The 27,258-nt window shown below is 40.2% G+C and overlaps 2 protein-coding genes across 3 annotated transcripts in view; both read left to right on the plus strand.

Moving 5' to 3' along the window:
* The window catches only part of kcnk9 (potassium channel, subfamily K, member 9), a 47,936-nt gene extending 43,223 nt beyond the window's left edge, over positions 1–4,713 (plus strand). For both annotated transcript variants that reach the window (XM_032581666.1, XM_032581668.1), the window contains one exon: positions 3,514–4,713. In XM_032581666.1, the coding sequence (XP_032437557.1) occupies positions 3,514–4,397 (884 nt within the window). In that variant the 3' untranslated portion in view covers positions 4,398–4,713. The remainder of the gene's footprint in view (positions 1–3,513) is intronic.
* An 11,506-nt stretch (positions 4,714–16,219) lies between these two features.
* Positions 16,220–21,507, plus strand: LOC116730673 (uncharacterized). Its single transcript, XM_032580037.1, has 2 exons — positions 16,220–19,025; positions 19,975–21,507. The coding sequence occupies exons 1-2, from the start codon at positions 18,984–18,986 to the stop codon at positions 21,067–21,069; spliced, it is 1,137 nt and encodes a 378-aa protein (XP_032435928.1). The 5' UTR covers positions 16,220–18,983; the 3' UTR covers positions 21,070–21,507.
* Positions 21,508–27,258: the final 5,751 nt, after the last annotated feature.

Raw genomic sequence — 27,258 nt, forward strand, 5'->3', positions numbered from 1 at the left:
TGTTTTGTCATGTAGATAAGGTTTTTTCCATTTTCATTTGCGCTCCGAGTGGTAAACCAGCACCAGATCTGTGCAGCAGATTGGTCAGTGAATTAAGCGGCTTCTTTAGTTCCGAAGTTTGGCCTGAGATACGATCAGTAAGGATAATTGTCCCTTTCCAGCAAAAAAAACCCAAAACAAAAAACCTGTCCTGTTGTTGGTTTCCATTGGTCTGATTGTATCAGAGTTTTATCCCTGCTTCAGCCTGGCTGTAGCATGAAATAATGAACTGCTAGTGCAAACCGGGTCATTTAAAAAACTCAGCGCTTCATAAACATATTAGCACCTTTACATTGTAGCATCTTTGGATTAATCCCCGATATTGATTTTCCAATGCAAATTTGGTCTCTATAAACTTCTGATAAATATTTAAACAGCTTCTGTGTCCTGCTAAAAACCTTAATTTGGATTGGTCAGCATGCCTGGCAACTCACCCGCTTTTTTACAGCAGCTCACCCTAAAATGGTGGAATTTGATGTGTGAAGGAGAAATATAAAATCACAGTGTGACGCAGCGTACGACCATGACAGGAAAAATGATGAAATGTGATTAAACATTTCTAAAAGAAACCAATAAATTAAACCTAATATATGAAACCTGGCTTTATCTTACGCGAATAAATGATAGAAAATGTTTATTCATGTTGGGTTTAATTCATTGGATGAATGCAATGAACTTTTCCCATGTACAGTGCTTATAAAAAGTATAAACCCCCTTTGGTTATTTTGATCCTTTTCATTGTTTTTACAATTCAATCATAATCAACAAACAGTTGCTTTCTTAACAAAAACATGTATTTGAGACACACTGCACGCAGGTGATCTCCTTTCAATCATGGTGAGATGAAAACCACCAATTGGCTGGACCTCTGTTGAGTCACTTTAAAACTGGTGAATACTTATGCAATCACGTTATATGTAAAATATTTTTGTCACTTTGTGGAAATCACTTTTCCTTTTGGTGTTTTTTCTTTCTCAAAACTGACAAATTTTGCTGATCATGATTGATATGGAACAGGGTGAGACATCCAAAGGGTGAATATTTTTATAGAGACGTTAGCTACTGAAATACAGCCTCTTTTTACTTGTCTTAGACAAATTATTGTTCACATTTTACCAGCTGTAAGATGTCTCAGTAAAGCAGCAGCTTAGCTTGTCAGATGCATCTACTTTGGAAATGTTTTGAGAAATAATTCAAACAGAATATTCGGCTTCAATTAATCTGCAGCGTGCGTGCAAACATGAATTAAGCGAAGCTGTTCCTGGTCCAGCTCTCTCTTCTGAAAGGGCATAACTAGCAAATACATGAGTGGGCAGAAGGCCTGATGAGAAAAAAACAGAATGAATATCTGAGAGCAGAAACCACAGATCTTATCCAGGACATTTAAATAAATATGTTTCCTAATATTGCCTCGCTGTTTTCCAAAAAAAAATCTGACGTCTGCCACAGAGAGTGCTTTCATGGAGTGACGATCTGCCAACTGACAGGTGGCGTTTCTTGGCTACGACTTGAGTTTCAACGTTGGCAGCAACGGTGCTCCGTAAAGAGAGATGATCGATATGACTGCTTAAGAACCATAGCTCTTATTCATATCGTAATCTCTCAAGGGACTTTGTACATAAGATGAGATATGCACAGAATCACTTGCGTTTTGAAAATTGAATCAAAACATAGTGAATGACTTCCATTGTTAACCCCACAGGTTGGTTTTCCAAAGTATTGCGTGTGAGTCAGCAGCTTGGGGTCTAAATATAAAGTCTAATTAAGCTAAAAGCTTTACTGGCGTTCCCTCTATTCCCTCTATGACTCTTTCTCAATCCCTGCTCCAAACTCCTCTGCCTCACCGGAAACGTCTGACTAATGGGACACCCCTTCACTTTAATGTTGGGCCCCAAATAAGATTAATGAGCAGGCACATTTCTGTGGCGGCCACCTTATTCAATACTTCACCTGGCAGCGCTCACAGACTCTTACTGAGATTTTCTATATGGGCCTGTTTGTAAACAAAAGCTGGTTTGGGGTCGGAAAGTAAAGTAGACAAATTATAGTTCACCTCAGGTGACTGCAGCTTCAAAACCATAAAAAAAAAAAAAATTCAAATTCCTTGAATTCTTAGCGCTTTGTCACATTGTAACCACAAACTTCACTGTGTTTTACTTGGATTTTATGTGACAGACCAGCAGGAAGTAGTGCATAGTATGGTTTTTAAACTTTTTTTTACAAAGTTAGGTAAAAATCTCTTCAGCCTCTTTCACTATAATACCACTAAAATACATCCGGGTGCAACCGGTTACCTTCATAAGTCACCAGTTTAGTTGTTAACGTGCAGCTGTGTGTAATTCAAACTTAAATCTGGGTGATTTTGACTGATTTGATGGAGGAGAAACAGGGTGAGGTTGTGAAACATTTTCCTAAATTTGAATTTGTCATTTGAAATTGTTTAAGAAAGCATCCCCAACATCAAAACATTGCAGAAAACTCAGCTCAGGTGGAAATGTCTGTTCACTGGACAACTGTTGCAGTAGTTGGGCATTCTGTAAACCTGGAGACAAGAAAGCTACCATTGAAAAGAAGCTCCACAGCATTCATGTTGCTAAAGGTGCTCTGGTTACACGAGACCAGGCTTACACTTTGTCACCAACTTGCAAAATGTTATGAACACCACAGTAACCCTGCATGACACCTTGAACATCCCATCTCCACTGTGAAACACGGTGGTGACTGCATAATGCTGTTATAATGGAATCGCAATGGATTCACTTATGTCAAAGTAAATTTAATGGGGCAAAAATGGTCCAGTCAAAGTCCAAATAAACTGAGAATCCTTTGCAAGACTTGTGAATGGATGTCCACCAACTCTATGTACTGACTCTGTGATTTTAGAGTGCAGTTGGTGGCACTATGTGAGGTTTTATTTATTTGAGGTTTTAGGTCTTTATGTGTTTTAAAAAAAAGAAACGAGGGTTACAGGTTAGGATTAGGATTAGGGGCCGGTAACCATTTGGCTAAGAAATCCCATTCATTTGCACTCTGACTGTCACATTTTTCCCAAATAGAAAGAAATTAAATTCCTGCAAACTGACAGTGGATGTCGATCTCATCTTGATTTTTGCTCAATGCCAGTTTTTCCATCACCTGGGTTTGCCATTTTGCCCACTTGGCTTGCAATTACCTGCCTCCCTATGGTTTTCTGGACCAGGGAATTTCTGACCTTTGACATAAAGTCCACACCTGGTGGACTTTATGTCCACCTGGTGGTTCAACTTTCTACTTTCTAAGCATAGAAAGTTGAAAGTCATGTTTTGTTTTCCTTGTTGTGCGTTTTCTGTTTCTATTGGTCTGTCATGGAAAATTGTGAAAGCATCTGTGGTTCTCCGAAGGGTTATAGACCTTCGCAAGGTGCGGCAAGTTAAGTCTGTTTGCATTGCTAATTTTTCTCTTCTTTTTTTAATTTTTTTTTATTGTTGTTCTCAGGCTATGGGCATGCAGCGCCTGGGACCGATGCGGGGAAGGCCTTCTGCATGTTTTACGCCGTCCTCGGAATCCCTTTGACCCTCGTCATGTTCCAGAGCCTGGGCGAGAGGATGAACACGTTCGTCAAGTACCTCCTGAAACGCATCAAGAAGTGCTGCGGAATGCGCATCACAGATGTGTCCATGGAGAACATGGTGACGGTGGGATTTTTCTCCTGCATCGGCACGCTGTGCATCGGCGCCGCCGCGTTCTCCCACTACGAGGACTGGAGCTTCTTCCAGTCGTACTATTACTGTTTCATCACGCTAACGACAATAGGCTTCGGAGACTTCGTGGCCCTTCAAAAGAACCGGGCCCTCCAGAAGAAGCCCCTGTACGTGGCCTTTAGCTTCATGTATATCCTGGTGGGTCTGACGGTCATCGGCGCATTCCTCAACCTGGTGGTTCTCCGCTTCCTGACTATGAACAGCGAGGACGAGCGGCGGGACGCCGAGGAACGTGCCTCACTCGCCGGCAACCGCAACAGCATGATCATCCACATCCAGGACGAGTCGCTGCAGAGGAACCGGCGGCGGCGGGAGCCGTACAGGACGGAGGTGTCGGACCTGCAGTCGGTGTGCCCGTGCATGCACTACCGTTCGCACGACTACGGCAGCTCTGGAGGCGGGATCGGAGGCCTGGGTTGTGCCTTTTCGCATCAGAACTCCTTCGGCTCGCAGCTGAACCCCAGTCAGTACTTTCGGTCGGTCTCCTACAGGATCGAGGAGATCTCGCCCAGCACCTTGAAGAACAGCCTCCTCCCGTCGCCCGTCAGTTCAGTTTCTCCCGGCCTTCACAGCTTCACGGACAATCACCAGCTCATGAGGAGGAGGAAGTCCATCTGAGACTCGGCGCTCGCCGGACCAGTGAGTTGGTCACGTTTTATACACAAGGTCAAACATTTTCAATGCTGCTCTTCACCAAGATTTTTATTTTAGCACCTTTTACCTTCCCTGCCCCCACTTCCACGAGTTTGGTTGTACGTACTTGCTGCGAACGGATAAGAGAGACTGGGCGGAACAGCAAGACTGGACCCGAACAGGATGCAAAGCATGAAGCATGGATGTCTATTTTTTCAAGAATTACTTAATTTAAAGAGACGCGACACAAACTACAAGACCTTACTTATTACAGATTTACACAATAAAATGAATACATGAACTTTGGTCACGTACTCAGTGAATGCACATGGGGAGAAATGCTATTTTTCAAAGGGAGTTTGCTTGTTTCACTTTAACTTGAAGAGATATTTGTTATGTATTATCCCATTGCCTCGCTGCAGACAGAGAATTCAAGAATGATCTAAAGCATCAGGTATTATTTTCTATAAAGCAATCATTTACTCTAATGGTTTCACCTCACGTTAAGCCAAAATATTGTTGCCAATATTAGCATGTGACTTGGATGTCATTTCCTTAGTAGTGCGCCATGGGTTTGTGACCTTTAGTCTTTTTTTCCCCATGGTTTCTGTGTAAGTGTCTTTTGTGTGTGAATCAAAGGATCATACTGCTGGTATTGATACTTCCTGCTGATCTACAAACACTGAGTTGAAACTCAATAGCTTTAACTTCACCTGTAGCCTTTTGACCTACATAGTGACCAGAAGGGAACCACAACAACATTTTGACAGTTTTCTAGTTTCTCCCCATCAGAACAGTTGATTTTTATTATTATTATTATTATTATTATTATTATTATTATTTCACAGACATTCATAACATCTTAATGAATATTTAGTACCATATTGGCTATTGGCTCAAAGCTTGAAAGCCTTGGTTTCAGATCTTGGCTTGCTGGAGGTCCGCACCTTGAATGCATAGGTTGGCATGATGTACTTCCACTTCCAGTCAAAGTCCAAAAACATGCATGTCGGTTTAGTTTAGCTCAAATTAATACCCAAGTGTGAGTTGGAGGTTGTTTATTGGCTGTTTGTTATGGGTTCCCATAAAACTAGAAAACTCCTGAATTAAAGAAAACCCAATTTGGATTTTTTTTTCCCAAAAAAACTTTCTCATGGATCAAATATGAATCAATTCAGGTCTTATTTGAGTTCACACCACAGCGACAAATTATGGATTCGATCCATCAAACCGGGTTAGGTTGTCAACTCCCTTAAACGGGTTACTCACTAATGTCTAATGTCTAGGCTAGCAGTGAGCTGATTGAAAACTATGTGTTTGGGTAAAAAAAGCTTGAGGTCATTTTGCCCTTTCACCAATTTCAACCTGCATTTGTGTTTGTAACACTAGTTTATACCACTATGCCTAACATTTTGTCATTTCGGTAGTTTATACATGTACTTAACAGTGTTTATTTCTGTTGCTTTTGGTTGGATATTTTCTTATACTCGTGAAAATGGGTGGAAAAAAAGTTTCTAAAGTGGATCCAGATTTTCACATTTGTTCTGCCTGAAGAAGCATAAAATATTAACTGCCACAAACGCTCTTCAAAAATCTCATTGGCAGACTGCAGCAGTTCATACATTAAAACCTGTGTATGAAATGGCCCAAATTGGAAAGGTTTGTGTTTAATGAGACTTTTATTGACAATCAGTTCAATTTGGGTTACAAAGTTAATACTCAGTATGTAATATTTTCTAGAATATTGCCTTCCTATTTTGGCTTTACGCCCAATTCTTTGGTCAAGGTGTGAATCTTGAACTCAGCTACCACTAGCTTGTGCTAGCAACGTAGCTAGTTAAAGCTAAAAAAAAAAAATCTTAAATGAACAAATTTGCTTTCCAGTTTGAACTATTGCCTTTCTATTTTGGCTTTTCAACCAATTCTTTGGTCAAGGTGTGAATTTTGAACCTAGCTAGCACCAGCTCCTGCTAGCTACTTTGCTAGTGAAGGCTAATGAAGCCTCAAGGGAGGAAACTTGTTCTCTAGTGTGAACTAAAGCCATGAACACTACACACTGACAGGAATAACATTATTAAGCAGCTCTGTCATGTCTTATTTCAACCTGATGAATAGGTCCAATCAGACCAGTCAGGATGTTATTTTATGTTCATACTGGCACTTTGTGAAGAATGGTTTAATATTAAGTCAGAGGTTTTGCCAAACAACATCAATTCAGCATTTTGGTGAAAGTAATAACCCAGCAGTTTTTTTGTTTTAAAAGATTAAGTGGGTGCGAAGAATAAATAAATGCCTTAGGATGGTTGACGTGTCACGATAGACTCTGAGCTTTTTTTTCCTGATGTATGTTTCAGCCTCGACTAAATCTCACCTTCAATATAAATTCATGTACTGTGTTTCCATCCAGCTGTAAAGCAAATCAATTTGAAACCTTTCCATCTGCTCTCATGCTAATGATCTCCATTTAGGAAAAAAAGAAAAAAGAAAACCAACCCAAGCAACAGCGAGAGCCACTTTGCAGAAACACAATTTTTCAAAAAGAGCCAATGGTGCCAACCTTTCTGATGCACAGTTTTAGAACGCCCACAAAAAAACCTGAAAACAGAACCGAACTGCAAAAAATTCTCTAGAGCTACATTTGTGACTAAAAACATTCTCTAGCGATAAACGTCATAAAAATGAAAGGATTTTAATTATGCATTTAATTATTATTTTTTTCTCTCTACAAGGGTGTCAGCACTACAGCACAAATAACTGAAATTATTTTAAAGGGCCAGTATTATGTAACATTGACTTTTTTGAGCCTTGCATCATGTTATAATGTTATTCCCTCTAGAATACTGCTTTGATTCTTTCATGCATGTTTTAGAAATCTCCCATAGCAACCATCCACCTGTGCTAAATGCCTGGGTGGTCATAGCTCCGCCTTTGAGGCGCAGCTCCTCTTCAGAACTGCAATTTCCAAGTTTCAGAGCTCCTGCCTCCCTTGTGACTCTCCGACTAGCTCCTTCAGACTAGCCAGCATCAATTAGCAAACACCTGGTGAATCTGGGCGTCTGCTGAGCTCATTATAGGAGCTACTGCTCAGAGCAACGCTGGTAAAATCGTTGTCAAAGGGTTAATAGAGGAGAAATGAGCAGTTTTTAAAGAGACAGAGGCCCAATTTCCAGGCGTTAGAGTAACATTTCTTTTAAGGCATATTTGATATATACAAGGTTTTTATATCAGCTGAAGGTAACATAATTACTTGATTGTGCTATACAATGGCACTATGGCTGGAAAACTCATTTTACTCCCCCTTTAAAGACATTCTTGGACTGATGTGGTGTGTTGTTTAATCTGTCCAATTTGGGGGGGAAAAGGAGTCGTTAAAACAATATCAGAACCCCAAATTAATCTTGCATTCACATGTAAGCTGAATGTGTAATCTCCTTGCCAGAACTGTAGGTTCTAGATGTTGTTTGAAAAGGTGATTTATAAACTACTACAAATTTGAAACGCAAATTTCTTTTCAGTATTTATCCACTAAAAAAAGAAAAGAAAAAAATCTTGAATCTCTGTGTTCAAATGAGAACCCAGAAATGGACAGTAAATGTTTGTACAGTGGTTTGATTTTTAACCAACGTGACTCCAGCACCTTTACAACCCTAAAAAAATGGTTGAATTCCAAACACTTGACGGCCACAAACATTACACATGTATATTTTTAAGCATTTTTAAAATAAACTTTTTGTGCCTTTTTTTTAATTTTATCTTCTCAATAATAGATTTTTTTTTTAAATGACAATTTTATTAACACGAACAAGATAGACGGACGTTTGTAGAAAACGGATCAGTGAATCTTTGTGGAAAGAAAACATAAGCCTCTTGCAAGATGGCATGAAGTGGATTTTTCTCTTTCTTTCTTTTTTTTAACCAAAGTGTAATTAACTCGTATATCCAAGTCTTCTGGACCCTTCACAATAAGAGCCACATTCCCAGGGAGCCGAGTCCGAGTCCAGCTGCTCGGATGTAACGGCGCAGAAAGCAGAGCCGTTGGTGCTGACGGGGAAGCGGGCCGATCCAAACAGACAACTCCTCAGGTCTGAACGCACTTTGGAGCCGTTAAGGAAACGTGATGAAAACATCGGCACTGAAACACGTTAATACGAAGTGTCGGCCGAAGACGGCAGATGAGGGAAGGCTTAATAGCAGCAGGATGATCCTTTTTCTGTGTGTAAAATATCAGAAGATGGAAGGGGACACAGGTTGTTTTTAGGCTGAAAAGAGTTGAAAGTGCATGAACTTGATGTGTGGAACGGTTCAATAATTTTCCTTATGATGATGAATCTTTAACAGAGAAATGGTTTGCATTTCTTTTGCCAAAGTCCACAGAACGAGTCCCTTCCTTCCTAGTGTTCCCATTCAAGCAAATCACACAGGATTGTTCTCGGGTTTGACTGAATTTCTTTTGTTCTTGGCACAAACGTAGACCCATAAGTGCAAAGCGCATCAGCCAAACTAAACTACACGATGTGTCTGTATAAATATGAGACCCACATCAGGCGACGGGGAAATTTCTCCTTTTGTTTGCCGAGGCCTGTGCAGCGAGTGATGCAGAGAATCCACTCCAGGAATCTGTTTGGATTCCAGCCCTAAATGCAAATTCAAGAGAGAATTGAAGTAGAAAGGAAAAGGAAACGTACTGTTGTCAGAGATCAACAGTGCCCATCAAAAGCATTCATACCTTTTTAGCTATTTGCATTTTGTCAGATTACAAGTTCAAGCTTATTGGAATTTCATTCCCCCAAAAAACAAAACCTGATGATGGTGGCAAACAAATGCTTATTTCGTTACTCCTAACAGAAAATCAGTAAGCAGCACAACTGTCATTGGCAACTTTATGGACAGTAGCAGGAAAGAAAACGGCCACTTATAGTTTGTCGCAATAGAGGACACGGGAAACATGTGGAAGAAAATGTAACGTAAGGTGAGACTAATGGTGACACGTAGTGGCAGCAAAATCAGCTCTTCAGTAGAGTGGATGTATGGAGCTAAATGCATGGTAAAAAAACCCCAAAAAACAGGTTGGAAGCTGGTTACGACACGAGAATGACAATTTCCAATTGACATTTATGCGCTACTTATGGTGGGCTACTGAAATACACAGAGGTTTGTTGGAATATGACAAAACGTAAAAAGTTTAAGGGCGTACGGATGCTTTTGGGAGCACTGTGCCTGTCTGTCTTTAAAACCTATTTAAAATTTGCTGGCATTTTTGGAAAACCTTCTAGACCTTCAAGTTAGGGTGTTATCGTCACATGGTTTTTAACAGGAGTCCAGTTCATTTCTCGGCGAGTTGACCATATCAAACGAGTCGAGCAGAACTCTTGTTTGGACGAATAGTCAAAGGCCTCGGATCACAGTCAGTTGTGAGAAATGTAACCAGAGGTTCAGGCCTGACAGGCATCGTTTCCATTACTACAACTACAGTTATTTATAGCAACATTTGGGATACCAAAAGAAAGAATTCCATTTTCTTTTGCCAAGAATGGACAGTGTCTGTGTTTTTCATACAAGCATGCGTACCTTGACGAAACAACAGCGGAGTGTTTTTAGGCAAGTTGACTCGTTTCAACATGGCGGGTTAGAAAACCTGAGCTCAGATAGAGACCTACATGAATATTAACATTCAGTTCTCCACTGACCCTCCTCAGCAGTGTGTCCTTGTCTGCTAATAAATCAAGCTAGACATTATTACTTTTCACAGTATTTAGGAAAAATGTTTTTGTATTAATTTAGGAGATGTTTTCACTTTACAACAACTTGGGTTTTATTTTCTGAGGTCTGTTTACTACTTTTACTTGACGCTAACAACACTGGATTCACACGCTGGCTTTCAAAATAAGCAGTCAGTACATATAATCAGCTGGGATAAAGAATGAAGCTTTAATTATTACAACTCCAAACTGAACAAAGCGTATGCATAAGTCATTTTCTGGATCATGGAAGTAAATTTACAAAATAAATAAATAAATAAAAAGGCTTTTTTTATTATTATTTATGAAACGTAAAATTTGCATTACATCCAATATTCTATTTTTATGTTAATAATCAGCATATGTAAAAAAAATAAATAAATAAAAAATCAACACTCGCCCTGACAGATGAGATGTTGAGATTGGAGCAAATGAACTCGGATGCAGTGGGTTAGACCGAAATTGTGCAATTTCAAATAAATATACTGAATATATAGTTTAAAAACAAAACAAGAATCAAGAAAAATCTTACTGACTGCAGCAAGGTTTTGAAGGTAGTTATTTTTCTTTTTACCCTTAGAGTTTTATTTTTCTTTTTCCACATTTTTAATCATCCGTCAACCACAACCGCCCGACGTCCCACTGCCTCGGGTGCAATATGTACCACCGGTTGCCTTTATTTGACATTTTGCTAGGCAGAAATTGGAGTGGAGTGTGAAGGAGAAGATGTGCAGAAAACAAACCAAACCTTGAGAAAGCTCCTCAGAGCCGATACGGTGCAGCGCCCCGTCAAACACTCCGCAGGCATGGAGAGCATACGCTCTCTAACTGGAAGAATGGAGAAGTGTGTTCTCGTGGAAAACACTGGTGTCTTTCTGTTTTCCACGGCCCTTCCAACTTGTTTTTGGGATCCCATGTGGGCAGTGTCTCCTAAAAACTAGTCAAGGTTAAGAAGTCGTGGTTGATACAGGAGAGCCTGAGTTTCTGGTGAATTCAGAAATGCGTTGGCCAGAGCAAACTTTACTCTTGGCTCTCCCGTTTTCCATCTGAAGCGAAGACGTTGGCCCTCAGCAGCTGCGTTTCCATCCCAAATGTGGTCAGAACGAAGTCGATATGCGGCTATTGTCGGAAAAACACAATTTTGGAATTGCGATATTTTATATGGATATTTTTGATAATTGAGAAACTAAATTAAAATCACACGCGAATATGTTTGTTCACATGATGAGCCATTAAAAAAAGGCCGCTCTTCATCCTCCATCTACTTCCTGTATTGTCGTCTTCTTCTTCGTGGTTTGTGCCAGTGACAACGGCTGGTTGTTGATCATGTGACTCGCGTGATGTAATACAAGTGTTTCCATTGCAGTTTTGCAAAATAAACCAATTTCGGTATGGCTGCAAAACCACCCCATTCTAGCACAAACTCTTTTTTTTTTCCATCAAAAAATGTGAGTTTTTTCAAAATTGCCACGTTTCCATTAAGCAAATTTATGATCGTTATTCAAGTTTCTGCAACTGGGGCGTTCTGTTTGATGTTTTGCATTGACTACTCCGCATGCGACATGAATACTTTTGGTGAACGTTTATCAGGTACGGTGAGGTATGACGTACTTTTGCATGATTATTCACAAAAAACCTCAAAAGATTGTCAAAAAACTAAAAATCTTCTGGATGGAAATAACAGAGTTGTTGTCCACCAGCATGGACTGCAGAAGGCCGCGGTTCCCTCTCCTTTGCCGTTTAGTCTCCTACATGCGTACGCCGAACGCCGTGGCCTGTTCTGAGGAACAGGTGACAGCAGGTGCTCTGCGAAAGTTAGGTCCGATTCTGAGGTTCCTAGACCATGTGACTGTCCAGCTTCGGATATTCTAATTCTCATTACTCCAAAAAATAAAAATGCATCAAAATCCATGTTACTCATTTTTGATCAATGGGTGTAACACCCACGTCCAAAATATTTCACTTGGTGTTTATTTTTTGGAAAATGTCCCGTATTTTCTGTTTGTCTACTTCAAAAAAATGTTAAATAAATCAGGGATTTTGGGACCTAAAGGTAAAAATTGTAAAGTCAATGAAATGATGCCTTGAGGGCTAAAGTTTCAACTAATTAAGGTTTATGAAGGAATAAAACAATGATATAAAACTTTATGTTCATCTCATCATTGAGCACAAAACTAGAAGAAAATTTCTTAATATCATTTACGTTTTTGATTTTCAGTAAGAGGAATATTGTCTGGCGCAAGGATTAGAAAAAATATGAAACTATCTTCACTTTTCACTTCATGGGTTCATTTGTGAGTCTCATAAAACGTAAAGTGAATCTTTTAAGGGAAGTTGGAGAAACTACTGGCCTTTCAAAACCTTTTCTACCATCAATCATCTCAGTTTTTCTGCCTTTAATGTGTTTACAGGTGTGTTTTTTTTTTTTTACAGTACTACTTCAATGAATTACCAGGTCCATTATAACCACTAAAAATGTCAACTGAACGTATCAAATTGTCATAATCTGAAATTATAATTTCAACCAGACCGATGGGAGTTGAGTGTGCATTTACATTAAAGGTGTCATTTGCTTTTAATTTACTTCAGTGAAATTACTCCAAGTTGAATTCTAGGGGAATATATCAGCCATAATAAATCTTTGTTGTTGTTTCTTTTTTTTAACAAAGGAAACGAATGGCCTCTTTATGATGTAGATTGTTTTTCATGTCCTCCTACATGGCCGCTCATTACTCAGATCGGTCAGCCATCATGCCACATGTCACACCGATGGTCCTCCGCTGAATGTTGCTCTCCAACACAGATGGGGAAAAGAGGAACGCCCACGCGCGCCGGTCGTTCCCAACAAACTGCCTTGTTTTTTTATTTATTGCTGTCCTCGTGTCCTTTGCCACGTGGCGTCAAGCGGCGCGAACGACGAATAGATTCCCGCCGGTTTTACTGGCCCCCCCCCTTTTTTTTCCCAATCCATGTTTAACAATGAGTTTTTTAAATTCTCTGTCACAATCTTGAAACTGATGTCTGTACAGATACACACCGATATCGGTTGCCTCTCCGCTCAAGACAAACATGGAGATTGTTGAGATTCCTTCGAAGGGAAATGAATATATTACAAATTTTATTTTATTTTTTTCCCCCTCCGTTTGCTTTTCTGTTCCTTCTTTTTCTCGTTGAGTGTGTGTGTGTGTGTGTGTGTGGGTGTGTGTGTGTGTGATTTGGTGTGGGTGACTCACTGGGTTGACTGGCCCAGGTGATGCTATAACACACTTGAATAAAATAATGAGCCTCCTTCTGAAGCCCTCTGTCTTGTTGTAAATGACTCACATCGGCCAGCGCTGGCTTTTTAAAATGAAAGTCATTCCAGCAACAAAGTGCTTTAAACACCATAAAACCATCACACAGTAACCAATCACAAAACAAGCTATAGACATTACATTTTGTCGAGTTCCATCAGCTATCAAATATACATCAGATGTTTCCATCAGTGTTCCAGTCATTGTCATTCAAACCCAGCTCTAAACAGGTGATTGAAAGATTTATTATAAGGATTTGGTAGTAAACTATTACCACATTATTGAAATATCAGTTTTGTCTCCCGCTCTGTGGACTGAATGACATTTTTTCAAATTCAGCAATGAAAACTGAACTGCTTTACTGTATTCCTCAGTTTTTCTAAGTACTTTTGAGGCTTAAAGGCTGAACTGCACCAGCTGCAGGTGATGAATACAAAGAGACACTCAGAGCTTCGCTGTGCAGAGGCTGCCTTCAAAAATTAATACAAGTCTAGACATAAAAACCCTCAGCAGTTCACCAGACGTTAACCCAGACCTTACTGCCTATATACAATTGCAAAACTATCTTCTCCTGCTAATATCAGCAGTTATTAACTGTAAAAACAGCTTGACTTGTTCATCAAGGTTATTCCATGAGAAGTTTTTCTCTTTCAACTCCAAACTTGAAGTGTGACCCAACCCTCTGTAGCGCCTTTGCTGCTGCTGACATTAATAGCTGAAGCTCAGTGTTTAAAGACATGAAGATTCCCAGTGCAGCAGGAAATGGCGGTCAGTTCACAACGGGGTCAAAACCTGGACATTCTAACCAAATAAGATCTGTGTGTTTTTTCTTTTTCTTTATCCACTTATTGACACCACGGTTACTTTCAAACCGCAGTTTAGTGAAGACTTCAGTGTGGCTTAACGAAGTAAAAAGTTAGATGTGAACCTTAATTGTCACATCACACTATAGGCTACTGTTAGCATTTCCAGTTGGATGCATGTTTACAGCTGATCTGTGCTTTTTACCCCAGTGGGATAAAAATCTTATTATTCTACCATCCATATAAATATTTTCTAGTTGCTAGTGGGCATAGATGTAAGAAGAGCTAGATGCTACATTAACTATCATAAATCAGATGTGAGAAGAGAACATTGATTTCACGTGACACATGTCTGGCACATTAAACATGATTTTGGCACATTTTGTTTTGATGATGTGTGTGAGAATGCAAAATCTCACCATGTACTTTTGGTTTGGTTTCTTGTGCAAATATCTTTGTAGCCTTGAGATAAAATAAAACTAACTTACAAGTAGCTTCTCAGTAAGACGGTGGAGCTTGTTTTAAGTCACTAATTCCTTGATATTTATGAAAACGTTCTTGTTCCATCGGCACATTATTTCACTCATAACATGGACAAATGTCTTCTAGTAAGTGAAGTTATCTGCTAATGGAACAAGAACTTTTTTCGTCAATATTTCAAAGGTAGAAAATGTTCTACTTCTCAACGCTTCCAAACGTCGACGTTTTCCGCGTTTTTGAAACTCGGGACGTTTCCACGTTTTTTTTCAAGACAATTTCTAAAACGGAGCTCAGATTTCCTGAGTTTTTTTGGCAAAACTGTAACCGTCCTATAGAAAAAAAATAATAAAAATCCCTAATTAACCATTGTATTGGCGACAAAATTATTATTTTTTGTCCTGTTCATTTTATTTTAATAAAAAAGGGTCAAGAGTTGCTGTAAGTTGCTGCTTTGCCTTCTCCTCCTCCTCCTCCTCCTCCTCCTCCTCCTCCTCCTCCTCCTCCTCCTCCTCCTCCTCCTCTCTCAGTGGTCCGAGCCGTGCAGCTGGATGTTTCGATGGCAGGATGAGCCTCAGCATCCCGTTTTATCCCTTCCCACACGGCAGTAATTATACTGTCAGCCGTGAGCATCAGGCAACTCAGACGGCAGCACAATAAGAGCCGTGGCAGAGGGGCGTTGAGGCCTTCGCTTGCCTGTAATTTTGCATCTTAAATGATCGTGTAAGAAGAGCCAAGTTGCCGCGCGGAGGATCGTCTCCACTGAGGCAGAGATATGATGAAGCTCGACAATAAGCAGGTGTTGTGCTGCTGTTTGCCATGGAACGATCAAGACTAAAGAAAAAGAAGGATTTTTAAACCGACCCAGTCTTTCTGGATGATGGGGAACACGCCGAGTAAAAGTCTCACTGCGCAAAAAAACAAAAAACTCTCTGCACCACTTTCCCTCTTTTTACTGTAACGTGGGCCGATGGGAAAGTGCCGGAGCTGCCGGAGCGTGATGAAGATCTGTAGATATTCCTGCAGCCAGCACACATCACATCAGCGCCGTATCTCACCCATCTGCACATATTTAGGCTGACAAATGACAGCCTGGAGCAGAATCTGATCAAAGTTTAACACCATGTGATTGCAGGCCGTATTGAGGACATCCATCTGACAGGCATATGCAGCACATTCATCTTCAGTTTAGCTGGTATGAAGGTTAGCAGTACGACGGCGTGTTAGCGTCGTTGTAGATGGGGAAGGGGGAAAGTTGTACATTTCTGCCAAGAAAAAAAACTCAGAAAATTTGAGCTCAATCTCAGAAAGTTTCTGAGACAAAACGAGGTCCTTCCTGACTTTGAAAAGTCAGAAAATTGCTAGAAAAATCTCTGAAGTTGAGATGAATCCCAAAAGAATTTCTAGAAAAAATCCCCCCATACTTTTTGAATCTGAAAATCGACTCCAAACATTTTTAAAAGTTGAAAATGTTTGACTCTAGAAACTGAAGTCTTTTTTCTTGAAAAATTTGTTAAGAGTAATCTCACAATTTCCAGGGGGATTTTTTCCTCTCTCAAATTTTAGATTTTTGGGGCTCAGAAATTTCAGGGGTTTTCCTTTAATATGTCTTTGAGTGTTCGGCAGAAATTTACAGATAAAAAAAAAGACTATTTAAAGTGGCCGTAATATGGCGTGGTATAGGAGTCCTTCAGTAGATTGGGTTCATTTACAGAATTTGTACTAAATTTAGATCTTTGCAGTCATTTTTTAAGATGACCAAAAGCAGCTGTTATTATTACATAATTACAGATGTAAACTGTAACATACTGCTACCACAAACAAAGGTGGGATAGCATTCCAGGCAAAGTTACAACAGCAATGTCTACGTTACAGCATCATGGCCAAAGACAAAAAGATGAAATAAATTGGAAATATGTTTAGTGGACAAGTGGCGAATAAATTGATAGAAAAAGTAACTAACTGGACACTGCAGCACAAGCTCTCTACACTTTGTCACAACCTGGAGCAGAAATAAAAAAAAAGATGCTAGCATCTGCTGCAGTGTTAAGATAGTTTCCACTGTGTGTATCAGGGAATATTAATATTTGGTCATTGAACCATTAGGTTTGTGCGTTTTTAGAGGGGGAGGTCTCAGGTTGTGGTTCTTAACCACCACCATTACCAGAGGTCCACTGTAGTGAAGAAACAGCGTCACCACAGTGACTAACATTACTGCACGAATACAGAATAGCATTAAAAAAAACATTATTCAAAGGGGCAGTAATATGTATCTTCCAGGCACGTAGTGCCATTTTATAGCTCTGTGAGGTGGCGATAGAGGGTTGCTGTGTTTTGCACAGCTGAATGTTTGTTGTGGGAGATGAATTGATTTCTCAAACACCAATCAATCAAGTATATTTGTATAGCACTTTTCAGCAACAACGCAGTTCAAGATGGTTTATGTCATAAAAACGCAAAAATACAAAGTCATATAAGATACCACACAGTCAATGATTGAGAAAATCAGTAAAATGTTGGTCAGCGTTTAATTTATTATGGTTCAAATGCAACTCTAAACAGGTTGGTTTGTACTCCCAGATTTGTGAATGAAAGAATCAAGGCAGCACTCCAGGTCTGTTTTACTCCAGGTCTGTTTTACTCCAGGTCTGTTTTACTCCAGGTCTGTTTTACTCCAGGTCTGTTTTACTCCAGGTCTGTTTTACTCCAGGTCTGTTTTACTCCAGGTCTGTTTTACTCCAGGTCTGTTTTAGATGAAGGAATAACCTTATAATATGATGCCAATATTATTATAAGGCATCACAATTTGAAAAAAAGCCGATGTCACATAATACTGCCCCTCTAAAGCTATGAACATCTCGTAGAGTACCGAGTAGCAGCCAGTGGTGACGCTAGAGGAGCTACAGAAAAACACAGCTCAGGTGGAAGCAACTATTAGTCCCGACATCCACAAATTTGATTTATGGATGAGGGAAAGATACTCAGTTGATGAAAATCTGTTTGAAAATTCTCTCCAAGGAGTCTGACTCAGGTTGACATATTTTGTAAAGAACAAGCCGTCTCCAGATGTGCAAAGCAGGTACGAACATCTGTCAGTGGTCCTGAAGTCGTAATTGCAGCAGAAACAAAGAAAGAAAAAAGAATCGCATATAACTGTGCCTCTCGTTCATAATTACTTACTCGTTTGTAGCAGTTTGTGGTTGTAAAGTGACATGTTTTCTTGGTGTGAAAATTCTTGCAGGTCTTGTATTCTTGTTTTGTTGTAACAATGTGTTGCACGAAGCAGTTTTATGTAAAAGTTGACCCTAACGCAGCAGCAGCCAGAAAAACCCCCACTTTTTAAGATCTGAGCCACGTCCTGTGGCTCGTTGGAAGGCTTTTGGTGATCTGATCACAGTTCTGTGTAAAAACTTTTCCTTTATGTAATCCCAGACTGACTTCATGATGCTCAGATCAGGGCTCTGTGGGGGTCAAACCATCTGCTGCCGGACTCTGTCTCGTCTTTCTCACTAGAGAAAGAGAGACTAGTGGTACATTTCAAGCTCGTTGCCTAGCTGCGGAGGGAATTTGTAACAATTGGCTGCCTCCCTGGGACAGCACGGCTTGGCGAAGGACATAAAAATATATATATATAAAAAATGTTATTATCAGTATTAGGAATATGAATGAAATGCTTGAACCAACAGCAAATGCTGGCTGAAACTGTACCTTTTCTTCTAAGACATACTAATACCCGGGAATAAATCTCGCAGTCGGGGTTTTAAACACCCCCCCCCACACACACACACACACACCAACACACACACACACACACACACACGCACACACACAGACACACCAGGGCGTTGCTGTTCTGCTTCAGCTCCCCCACCGCTGGCTGTTACATGTGAAGAGACGATGAGGTAACACACAACCCCACCGCTGGCGAACAGGAGCACGCAGAGGAAATCTCTGGCACCATCTAGTGGCCAATGAAGCACCAAAAAAACATGTATGCTGTCTTGGTAAATTCGCTGTCATTTAAACAGCTGGTTCCCGTCCTTTTCATATTAGTCTCCAGTCCCACTGCGGGTAATGAAGCTGAACTCTTCTCAACAAAGGCCTCGGCACGAGCGCGCGACCCGCCCGGTGCTAAACTGGAGATCACAGAGCCGCCGCGTGACCCTAATCTGCATAATCCCATTAAAACCGCGCTGCTAACGGCACGCGCCAAACAAACAGAGGGAGAGCGGCAACATTGTTGTTAAGGCCAGAGAAGATATGATTCAGCAAAAATTCAGACAAGACCTGTTCATCAAATCCGTGAGTACACAATACCAGAGACTCGTTTGCATTTTGTTAAACTGTCGAAGAAAGTAAAAGTTGTTAGCATTACTAGTTGCCTTGGAACAGCTGCAGCAGCATTGTTCCGAGTGAAAAATATATTTTCTTACATAAATATGAAAGTAATAGTTTCAGTGATCTGGATTTTAGTCTTGTAGTTGATGGCTGATATCTGGGGAAATGAAGTAGCCAGCAGTGACTGAGCAAAGTTTATGGATGTAAACAAAGTTATCATTGTCGTTTGCAACAGATTCTATCAACTTTGGAGAGTTATTTTTAGCTCTAGGTGAATTTTCTTTTCATTATACCTAATACAACAAACCTACCTTCAATTTTTTTTTTTTATTACAAATACAAGCAGTTACGTATTTTATATTTAATACTTAGCCTTGTAAGGGGATTGTTTTTGTGTTTTTGATTATCTTGTGGCTCTGTAGTGAGAAAAAGAGTGATTAATATCTATTATAAAATCTAATATGCAACTGAGTCAAGGAGTCAATATCTTGCCAACAATAGATAACTTTCTTGTTGTCTTCGTTCACTGTACATACAGAGTAGTTATTTGGTGGTTGGAGAGGATGCAACACCACACCATGTAAAACTTACAAAGAGATTTCCATGTAAAGCATTAAGTAACCAACCAACGCAAAGATAAATCAGTCTAAAAATCTATGAAATTACATGCAATTCTGAGTGAAATGCTTTACACATTCTGCTCTCAGTATGTGTTTCACCCAGGAAAATTACTGGTGGTGCCCTGTCTGTCGCTAATTTCTGATTCCAGGGAAAATAATAATCAATTAACCCACCCAGTGTAAAGATTTATAACTTTATGTTCTGAATAAACTGATTCTCTCATAGTTGATTAAGTTAAATGGTATTTTCCATTTAAGGTCTAATTTGAGTCCACAATGTCTCGTTCGTTTAGGAACCTGTGCAACAAGAGGAAATGTTAACCACCCATGATAAAAATGCCATGTTGCATCTGTCTGTTCAGAGCATCAAACGCGCAACTAAAAACAGCCTCAACTCGAATACACCTGGCCTCCATATGTCAGGCACACATGGACAAGAGTCACTGGGTCAGCTTATGGCATCCTCACCAACCCAGGAGGGCATGGCACAGCTGGGCTCACTGGTGCTTAAGTCTCCCAGGCATGACTTGGAGAGGCTGGCTGAGGACCAGCCCCCCAGGCGACCCCTCAAGCTCACCCCTCTGGAGCTCCCAGAGGAGGTAAGAGAGGCACAGAGGAAAAAACTTCACTTGATCCAACAAGACGCCAAACTTGCCGACTGTAAGTTCGACATGATGCTGAAGGAGAACATCATGAGGAAGCCAAAACCGATAATGAGGCAGAAGATTGTGAAAGCAGTCGAGGGTCTTTCTGCTTCAACCATGCCAGTCGTGACTCAAGCACAACAGAAATCCCATAGACCGCAGCCAACATGCTCTAACCCAGTGGAGAAGAGCGGAGAGAGGCAATTGCGAGACATCACACATCGAGGGATCCCAGCGTCCCTCTCCGGCAAGCCTGCCCCTCCTCTACCTGCTGCCAGAATTAAGGCTCAGGCCGCATGCGACGGAGAGGCGTCACGCAAGAACCCAAATGCCCTCCAGTTCGAGGTAGAGAGAAGGCGGCCGAGGCTGAGGAGAGAGCAACGCCTCGAAGAGGATCAGTGCCAAGCCAACACGTCAACCGGGGGATTATGCACAGATGGAGGCAAGCTTGCCCAAGGTGTCCGAGGCAAAGGGCAGCAGGCGGAGTGGGCTTGTAGAGGCCAACCGCATGCTGGAGAGAACTTCAAAGATCCCTGCACTCTCGCAACGTCACGCGAGCAGGGAAGCGCCAAGAAGGGCCACCGAGAGGGAGGCGGGAAGCAATCCGCAAGATACATCTTGGACAGACAGTCGGACGAAGGTGGAAACAGGGAAGCAATTTCCAACAGCTGGAAGGCAAAGAGGAAAATTCCCTTGATCATGAAGCAGAAGAATGCCTTTCCTGGTGAGGCTCTGAAAGTGTAGTGAAAGTTCAGCATGGAAGTTGCCAATTCCTTAGATAGTGAGTCAAATATTTTGTTCAGATTACAGTTTATAATGTTCCAAACTTTAATACAGAAAGTGAATTAGCAGTGAGAGACGCATATGCCAGGTTTGCTTTAAGTTATGCATAGTCTTATTTGCAAAGCCTCTGCTGACGAGACTGACTTAATTAGCTTAGGCAGCCCTGGCACGGAGCGAGGCTTCTGATACATCACACAGGGTGTGATACAGCAGCGATCCAACAGAATGACACAGCAGAGATTTTTCCTCTAAGGAGGAAAATATATCCTGAGGGGTAGGATCTGAACCGTGGAGGTACTGAGGATGTTGACTGACTGATGTAAAATTTTGCAGTATTTTTTTTTAACTGGAAATGGCATGATTAATATATTTTAACGAGGTAAGAGTGTCAAAAATATGTAACCCTTTTTGAAAAAATAAAAATACACTACAACTGCAAAGTGGCAATCTGATTCTGTTTGAATCAAACGTGCAAGAGTTTCTACTCCAGAAATCGCTGATGTGTCTGTCACTTAAAGTGCATCTCAAAATATTAACTTATTGTATGACCTCATCAGATATCACTATGCATTGTCTGGAACATCCATTACTGAACTTTGGCAATTTTTCTGCAACTGACAACCCTCCTTTATAAACTGGCAAAGACAATTTTAGTCTGTTCAGCTGTCCATTTGTCAAACGCGGGTCATGCAATAAATGAGATCAAGTTGATCTGGTCTACATTCTAATATTCATTTTGAAAGCAAAAGCATTTGCATATATCACCAAACTTCTACAACATTGTGTGGGATGGCTTGACATTTTAGCGCCTCCAGGTGGCCTTCAGTTCCTATACTAAGCTCATGATTGTACAATGCAACCAGCCACCTGTTTTGTCATTGACCAAGATGACTTTTTTTTTTTCTCCGAAGAGTTTTTGCGGCACTAGTGGCTCGTATTTTTTCGACAGTAGGCAGACAGGAAGGAGGGTGAGGAGAGGGGGGAAGACATGCGGCAAAGGGACCGGGAGTCGAACCCGCGACGTCCGCGTCGAGGACTAAGGCCTCCAAACGTGGGGCGTGCTAACCCCCTGCGCCACCACAGCACGCCCCTGACCAAGATGACATTTGAGGCTCCTGAAATAATTGTTTGGCCCCCCCAGCCACAATTTAAGAATGATACGAATTTGGGTCTCCAGAAAATCTTCTCACGTTAATTTGATTGTAAATATAACCGCATTTGTCCATTTGCCACGTTTACTCAAAAGCAGACTTTGTCGAAACCAAATCTGTTTCCAACACATTTTTCTACACGTGGCTAAATACAGCAAGCAATTTCAAAGAATAAGCAATCCCAATTCTTTTCATTTTGGTGAGAAAAGAAAGAACTGGTTGCATTTCTTTTCACAAAGAAACAAAAAGAATCCCCTTTTTAAAAGTTTTGGTAATACAGTGGTTTAAATGTCACATTCCTACACAACAATCTGGCTACTTAATTTGTTTGACTGACACACTGTATGCTTGGTTTATTGTTGTTCAGGCAAAAAAAGGTGATTTTTTTTTGTGATTACAGCATTCTTTTTTCTTTCTTTTTTTTTTTTTTACCTGCATCTATATTTTGATTTAATAATTTTGTCCTATATGACAAAGTCTGGAGACCTTTGCTCTGCTGCTTCTGCTACTTTGTGTTCAGCAACCTTCTCCTTCACAGTTATGACTGCTTGTCAGACGCTCCAGTAATTTCATCATGCAGCTTTATAGCTCCATTTGTTATGTCGCCCCTCACGCCCCCTGGCGGCCCTTCTAGATATGACATGAAAACCTTCTGGGTTTTTCAGTTTTCTCCTTTTTCAGTTTTCTCTCTCCTTTTTTGATGGTGATGTTAACATTTCTATGTAATTTATTCAACTTGTACTTGACTTCCTGCTTTTGAACTCATGTGAATTTTACCTTTGAAAGTGTCAAATTATTTGCAGATGAAACATGAACCTTTAGATCAAGAACTGGAATTTTTCTTCAATAACTAATTGGGACTATTTCGTAATGCCTCTGGTTCAGGAAATAAAATGTAGCACTACTTAATGTACTAAGGGACGAGGTGGCATATGATATCAGAAGACTAAATTCATCTACTGGAGCTGTTGTCAGTAATCAATAAAAACAATACAAAAGAATACCTGCTTTCAATACCATGTATTTTATAGAATGGAAAATTAAAATGACCACCACAAGACACAAAACATACATAGAACCCAAAAAATAAATACTATATATATATATATATATATATATATATATATATATATATAGTACAGACCAAAAGTTTGGACACACCTTTTAATTCAATGAGTTTCCTTTATTTTCATGACTATTGACATTGTAGATTCACACTGAAGGCATCAAAACTATGAATAACACATGTGGAAATATGCACTAAACAAAAAAGTGTAAAACAACTGAAAATACCCCTTATATTCTAGTTTCTTCAAAGTAGCAACCTTTTGCTGTGATTACTGCTTTGCACACACTCTGCATTTTCTTGATGAGCTTCAACAGGTAGTCACCTGAAATGGTTTCACTTCATAGGTGTGCCCTGTCAGGTTAATAAGTGGGATTTCTTGCCTTATAAATAGTCATGAAAATAAAAAAACCCATTGAATTAGAAAGGTGTGTCCAAACTTTTGGTCTGTACTGTATGTATGTGTATATATATATATATATATATATATATATATATATATATATATATACCCACACACACACAGTACTGCAGTAGATCTTCTATATAAATGTGCACAAAAGTCCTAAATTTCCCCACCAGTCAGCACAATGTCTGACTGACACACATTTAAAAAGTCCATGGTTTGATTGTCTAGATATTTGAGGTTAAAATGTCCAAGTGCAATTTGTTTCCAATGGAGAAGAGATGAATAATGAATTGTGTGTCTGTATGGGGGAAAAGCTACAGACCATCAGCCTCCTACCAGACCAGTAAGGAGTGAATTTCAGGTTCTCCTGGCCCCAGCCAGTGGTCAGAAGCTCGCCTTCCTTTAACCCTAAAAAGGGTCACCTGGCCTGCATTGAAATAAACAGGACCAGTAAATTACCAGCCTGCTAATTAACTAGACTTGTTTCAGTTATTATATACAGAAATAAATGCAGTTATATCCACAATCTAATCTTTCAGACAAAATAAAGATATCAGCATTTATCTCATTATCTTAAACACATATATTGAATTTAAGAAGTTAGATCATGTGACAATTGATAATCAAACAATTAGCATTGGCTACCACCACCAACATGCTAAACAAACAAAACAACATTGTGTTTATCCATCCATTTTCTTGTCCCTAGTGGGGTCAATCTCCAGCTAACGTTCCGGGCAAGAGGTGGGGTCACTCTGGACAGTCTGTCTCAGGGCAACACAGAGACAGACAGGACACACAACAGTCATGTTTTTGGGCTGTGGGAGGAAGCTGGAGAACGATTTTTATATTGTGAGTTTTAAAAGTGCAGAATAAACAAAGAGATGAACTAATTGTTTGGAAGCATAAACCTGGAGCAGGCCTGAATAACCGCTCCAGATGCAGTGATTGGCTGATTGCACTGTGTGAGTGACTGTCACTCTAACCAATGGAGCAGCAAAGGTGGGATTAAGGGCAGTTTTTACCCTGGGTTACAAAAACCAACAGTAATAAATTCCAAATTAATTTCATGCAGTAAAATAAAAAATATATATAATCTCATTATTTTTTATGATATTGGACATAAAATGCAAAAACATGTCCATCTTGAAATCCAATATTCTTTCAGGCATATTTGAGAAATCCTTTAATCTACATGGTAATCATTCAGCTGAGCAAAATGCCTTGGTGGACCTGGCCAAGCCATCAATATGCAGCTCCTCCAAAGAACCCTCCCCCACTCAGCTCCTTCAGACTAGTCAGCAGCAATTGGTAAACACCTGGTGGAACTGCCCATCTGCTGAGCTTATTATATGAGCTACTTCTCAGTGAATTGCTGATAAAAAAAAGAGTAAAGACTTCCTGAAGGCGGAGTTTCAGAAAGAGCAGGAGTTCTTAAAGAGACAGACATCCAATTTCAAGACGTTAAATTAGGAAGTCAAATTTCGTTCAAGTCATATTTGATATATTCAGCATTTTTGTAACAACTAATTGTAACATAGTTACGTGATTTTGCTATAAAATGCCACTATGTTCCTGGAAAATACATAATACTGCCCCTTTAAACTTTGGATTAGAACTAGAAGTGTTGCCCTCTGCTGTTTGTAAGAGAGAATGCAGGTTTTTACACTGATTATTTTTTTCAGCTGTAGACTAACTAGTTATCTCACACCTAGTATAGTTTTGATGTGGTTTTTTTTTAAAACCATATTCAGAATGTCATATCACACAGTGAAATCTTTCTCTTTTTCCCAGAACAGGTTTGTTAAAACTACTCCTCAGGCATGGTGACGGTTCTACTGTACCTTTTTAAAGATTTGGCTTCAGCACTTTCACACATGATGATCCGACCATATTCTGGTAGAAGATTGCCCATCTGACGTGGGAGGTTTGAAGCTGGCTGTCAGTCAGGTAGCAGATGGCTTTTTCCAACGCTACCTGGCGCCCGCAGCCCCACGCTCACCCGCCTTCTGGTCACCTTTTCAGACCCTCTCGCACACAGCGACAGACGGTTCCTCAGACGTACACAATCACTCACATCGTACATCTGCCCCGAACCATCAGCCCGCTTCCCATCCGCTCTACGCTGAGCCTATACATAGCCTGGCATGCGCTTCAGCTCCTTGGCTACAAAGACACTGCAAATAGCCCCGGACGTAATGGCCATCTTGTTTGTTGTCCATGACTTCCACATATTGACACTGTGTTTTAGTACATTTTGGTTCCCTGCATAAGATTGGCGTGCATGTCAGTTATTGCAAAAGCACCAAACAACAACTTTAAAGAGGTTTTCTGAGCAACAGAAGCCCTTTTGAGATTGCAGAGGAGAAAGAGGATGTCTGAAAGGAAATCATGGCTGCTCTTTGAAGTCAACTTTTGTCCAGGAAACCATGTAAATACATTCAGTAGCTGCGTTTCCATTACAAACGTACGCAAAACTTTGTGCTAATGTTGGGGGTTGCATTTGCAGTGTTCCCATTTGACAAACACGATTAAAGTCGCATGTGATTAAGTTTGTTCATGCAATAAGTAACATGCCACGCCATAATCCTCCAACTACTTCCTGTTGTCGTCTTCTTAGTTTTTTGCGCCAGTGGCAACATCCGGTTGATCGTGTGACTCGTGTGATGTGAAAAAAGGGTTTCTGTTGCAGGTTTGCAAAATAAACAACTATTGATATTGTTAAAGTTTTTGCTGCTCATACTAGCAGCAAAAACTTTTATCAACTAACAGGAGGGTTTTTTTTGACATTTTTTTTCATTAAAAAATGTCAAATTTGAAGTTAAACATGTTGCCAGGTGGACGGGTGTATGCTGAATAAGCATCAAAACAGGAGGGTTGAAATAAAAGAAGAAAAAAAGGCTGCAGTATGTAATGTGAAAAAAATCATATTTGTTAAAACTGTCACTGTGTTGTGACAAATAATCTGTGAAAAGATTGATCTCCTCCACCTTCTCCCTGAGTTGCTATTGCCATCAGAAAAAAATGCATCAACCAATCAGAGCCAGGAGGACGGTCTTAGGGATGTCAATCAAACTCATGTACTTGCTCCTAAATGTGCTAATGATGGAGAAACAACTTACCATTACAGGTACCATTTATGTGCCGTCATCCGAGGCCATGCCATGCTAACCAGCTTTAGCCTTCACGGTAGGCTCTGCTATCAAACAGAAGCTGCAACTTATCAGAGAGAAAGGTGGGGTAATGACCAGAGACCAGCCTCCTGGCTCTGATTGGTTGTTTCTAGTTAGCATGGGAGAAGGCAGAGTAGATCCTCTTTTTCCCCACAGAGTATTTATCTCATATTGTCATGACATAGTGATAGCTTCAACAAATATGTAAAAAAATCTGTTTTGTTTTTTTACTGCGGTTGTAACATATGAGGTGTGGAAAAGAGAAAAATTTTACAATCTTGCAATATATAATTTTATACTATATCAACATCTTCTTGAAATTATGGCCTAATGCATGTTTTGTGAAAAGTG

Source organism: Xiphophorus hellerii, chromosome 13 (assembly GCF_003331165.1).
Source record: "Xiphophorus hellerii strain 12219 chromosome 13, Xiphophorus_hellerii-4.1, whole genome shotgun sequence".
NCBI lineage: Eukaryota > Metazoa > Chordata > Actinopteri > Cyprinodontiformes > Poeciliidae > Xiphophorus > Xiphophorus hellerii.

What these genes read in the sequence shown, in the direction of transcription:
- LOC116730673 (XM_032580037.1), top strand. Translation starts at nt 18,984, where the DNA reads ATGATTCAGCAAAAATTCAGACAAGACCTGTTCATCAAATCC. An exon ending in AAGACCTGTTCATCAAATCC is followed by an intron (nt 19,026 to 19,974) that starts GTGAGTACACAA and finishes TCGTTCGTTTAG; the next exon opens with GAACCTGTGCAACAAGAGGA.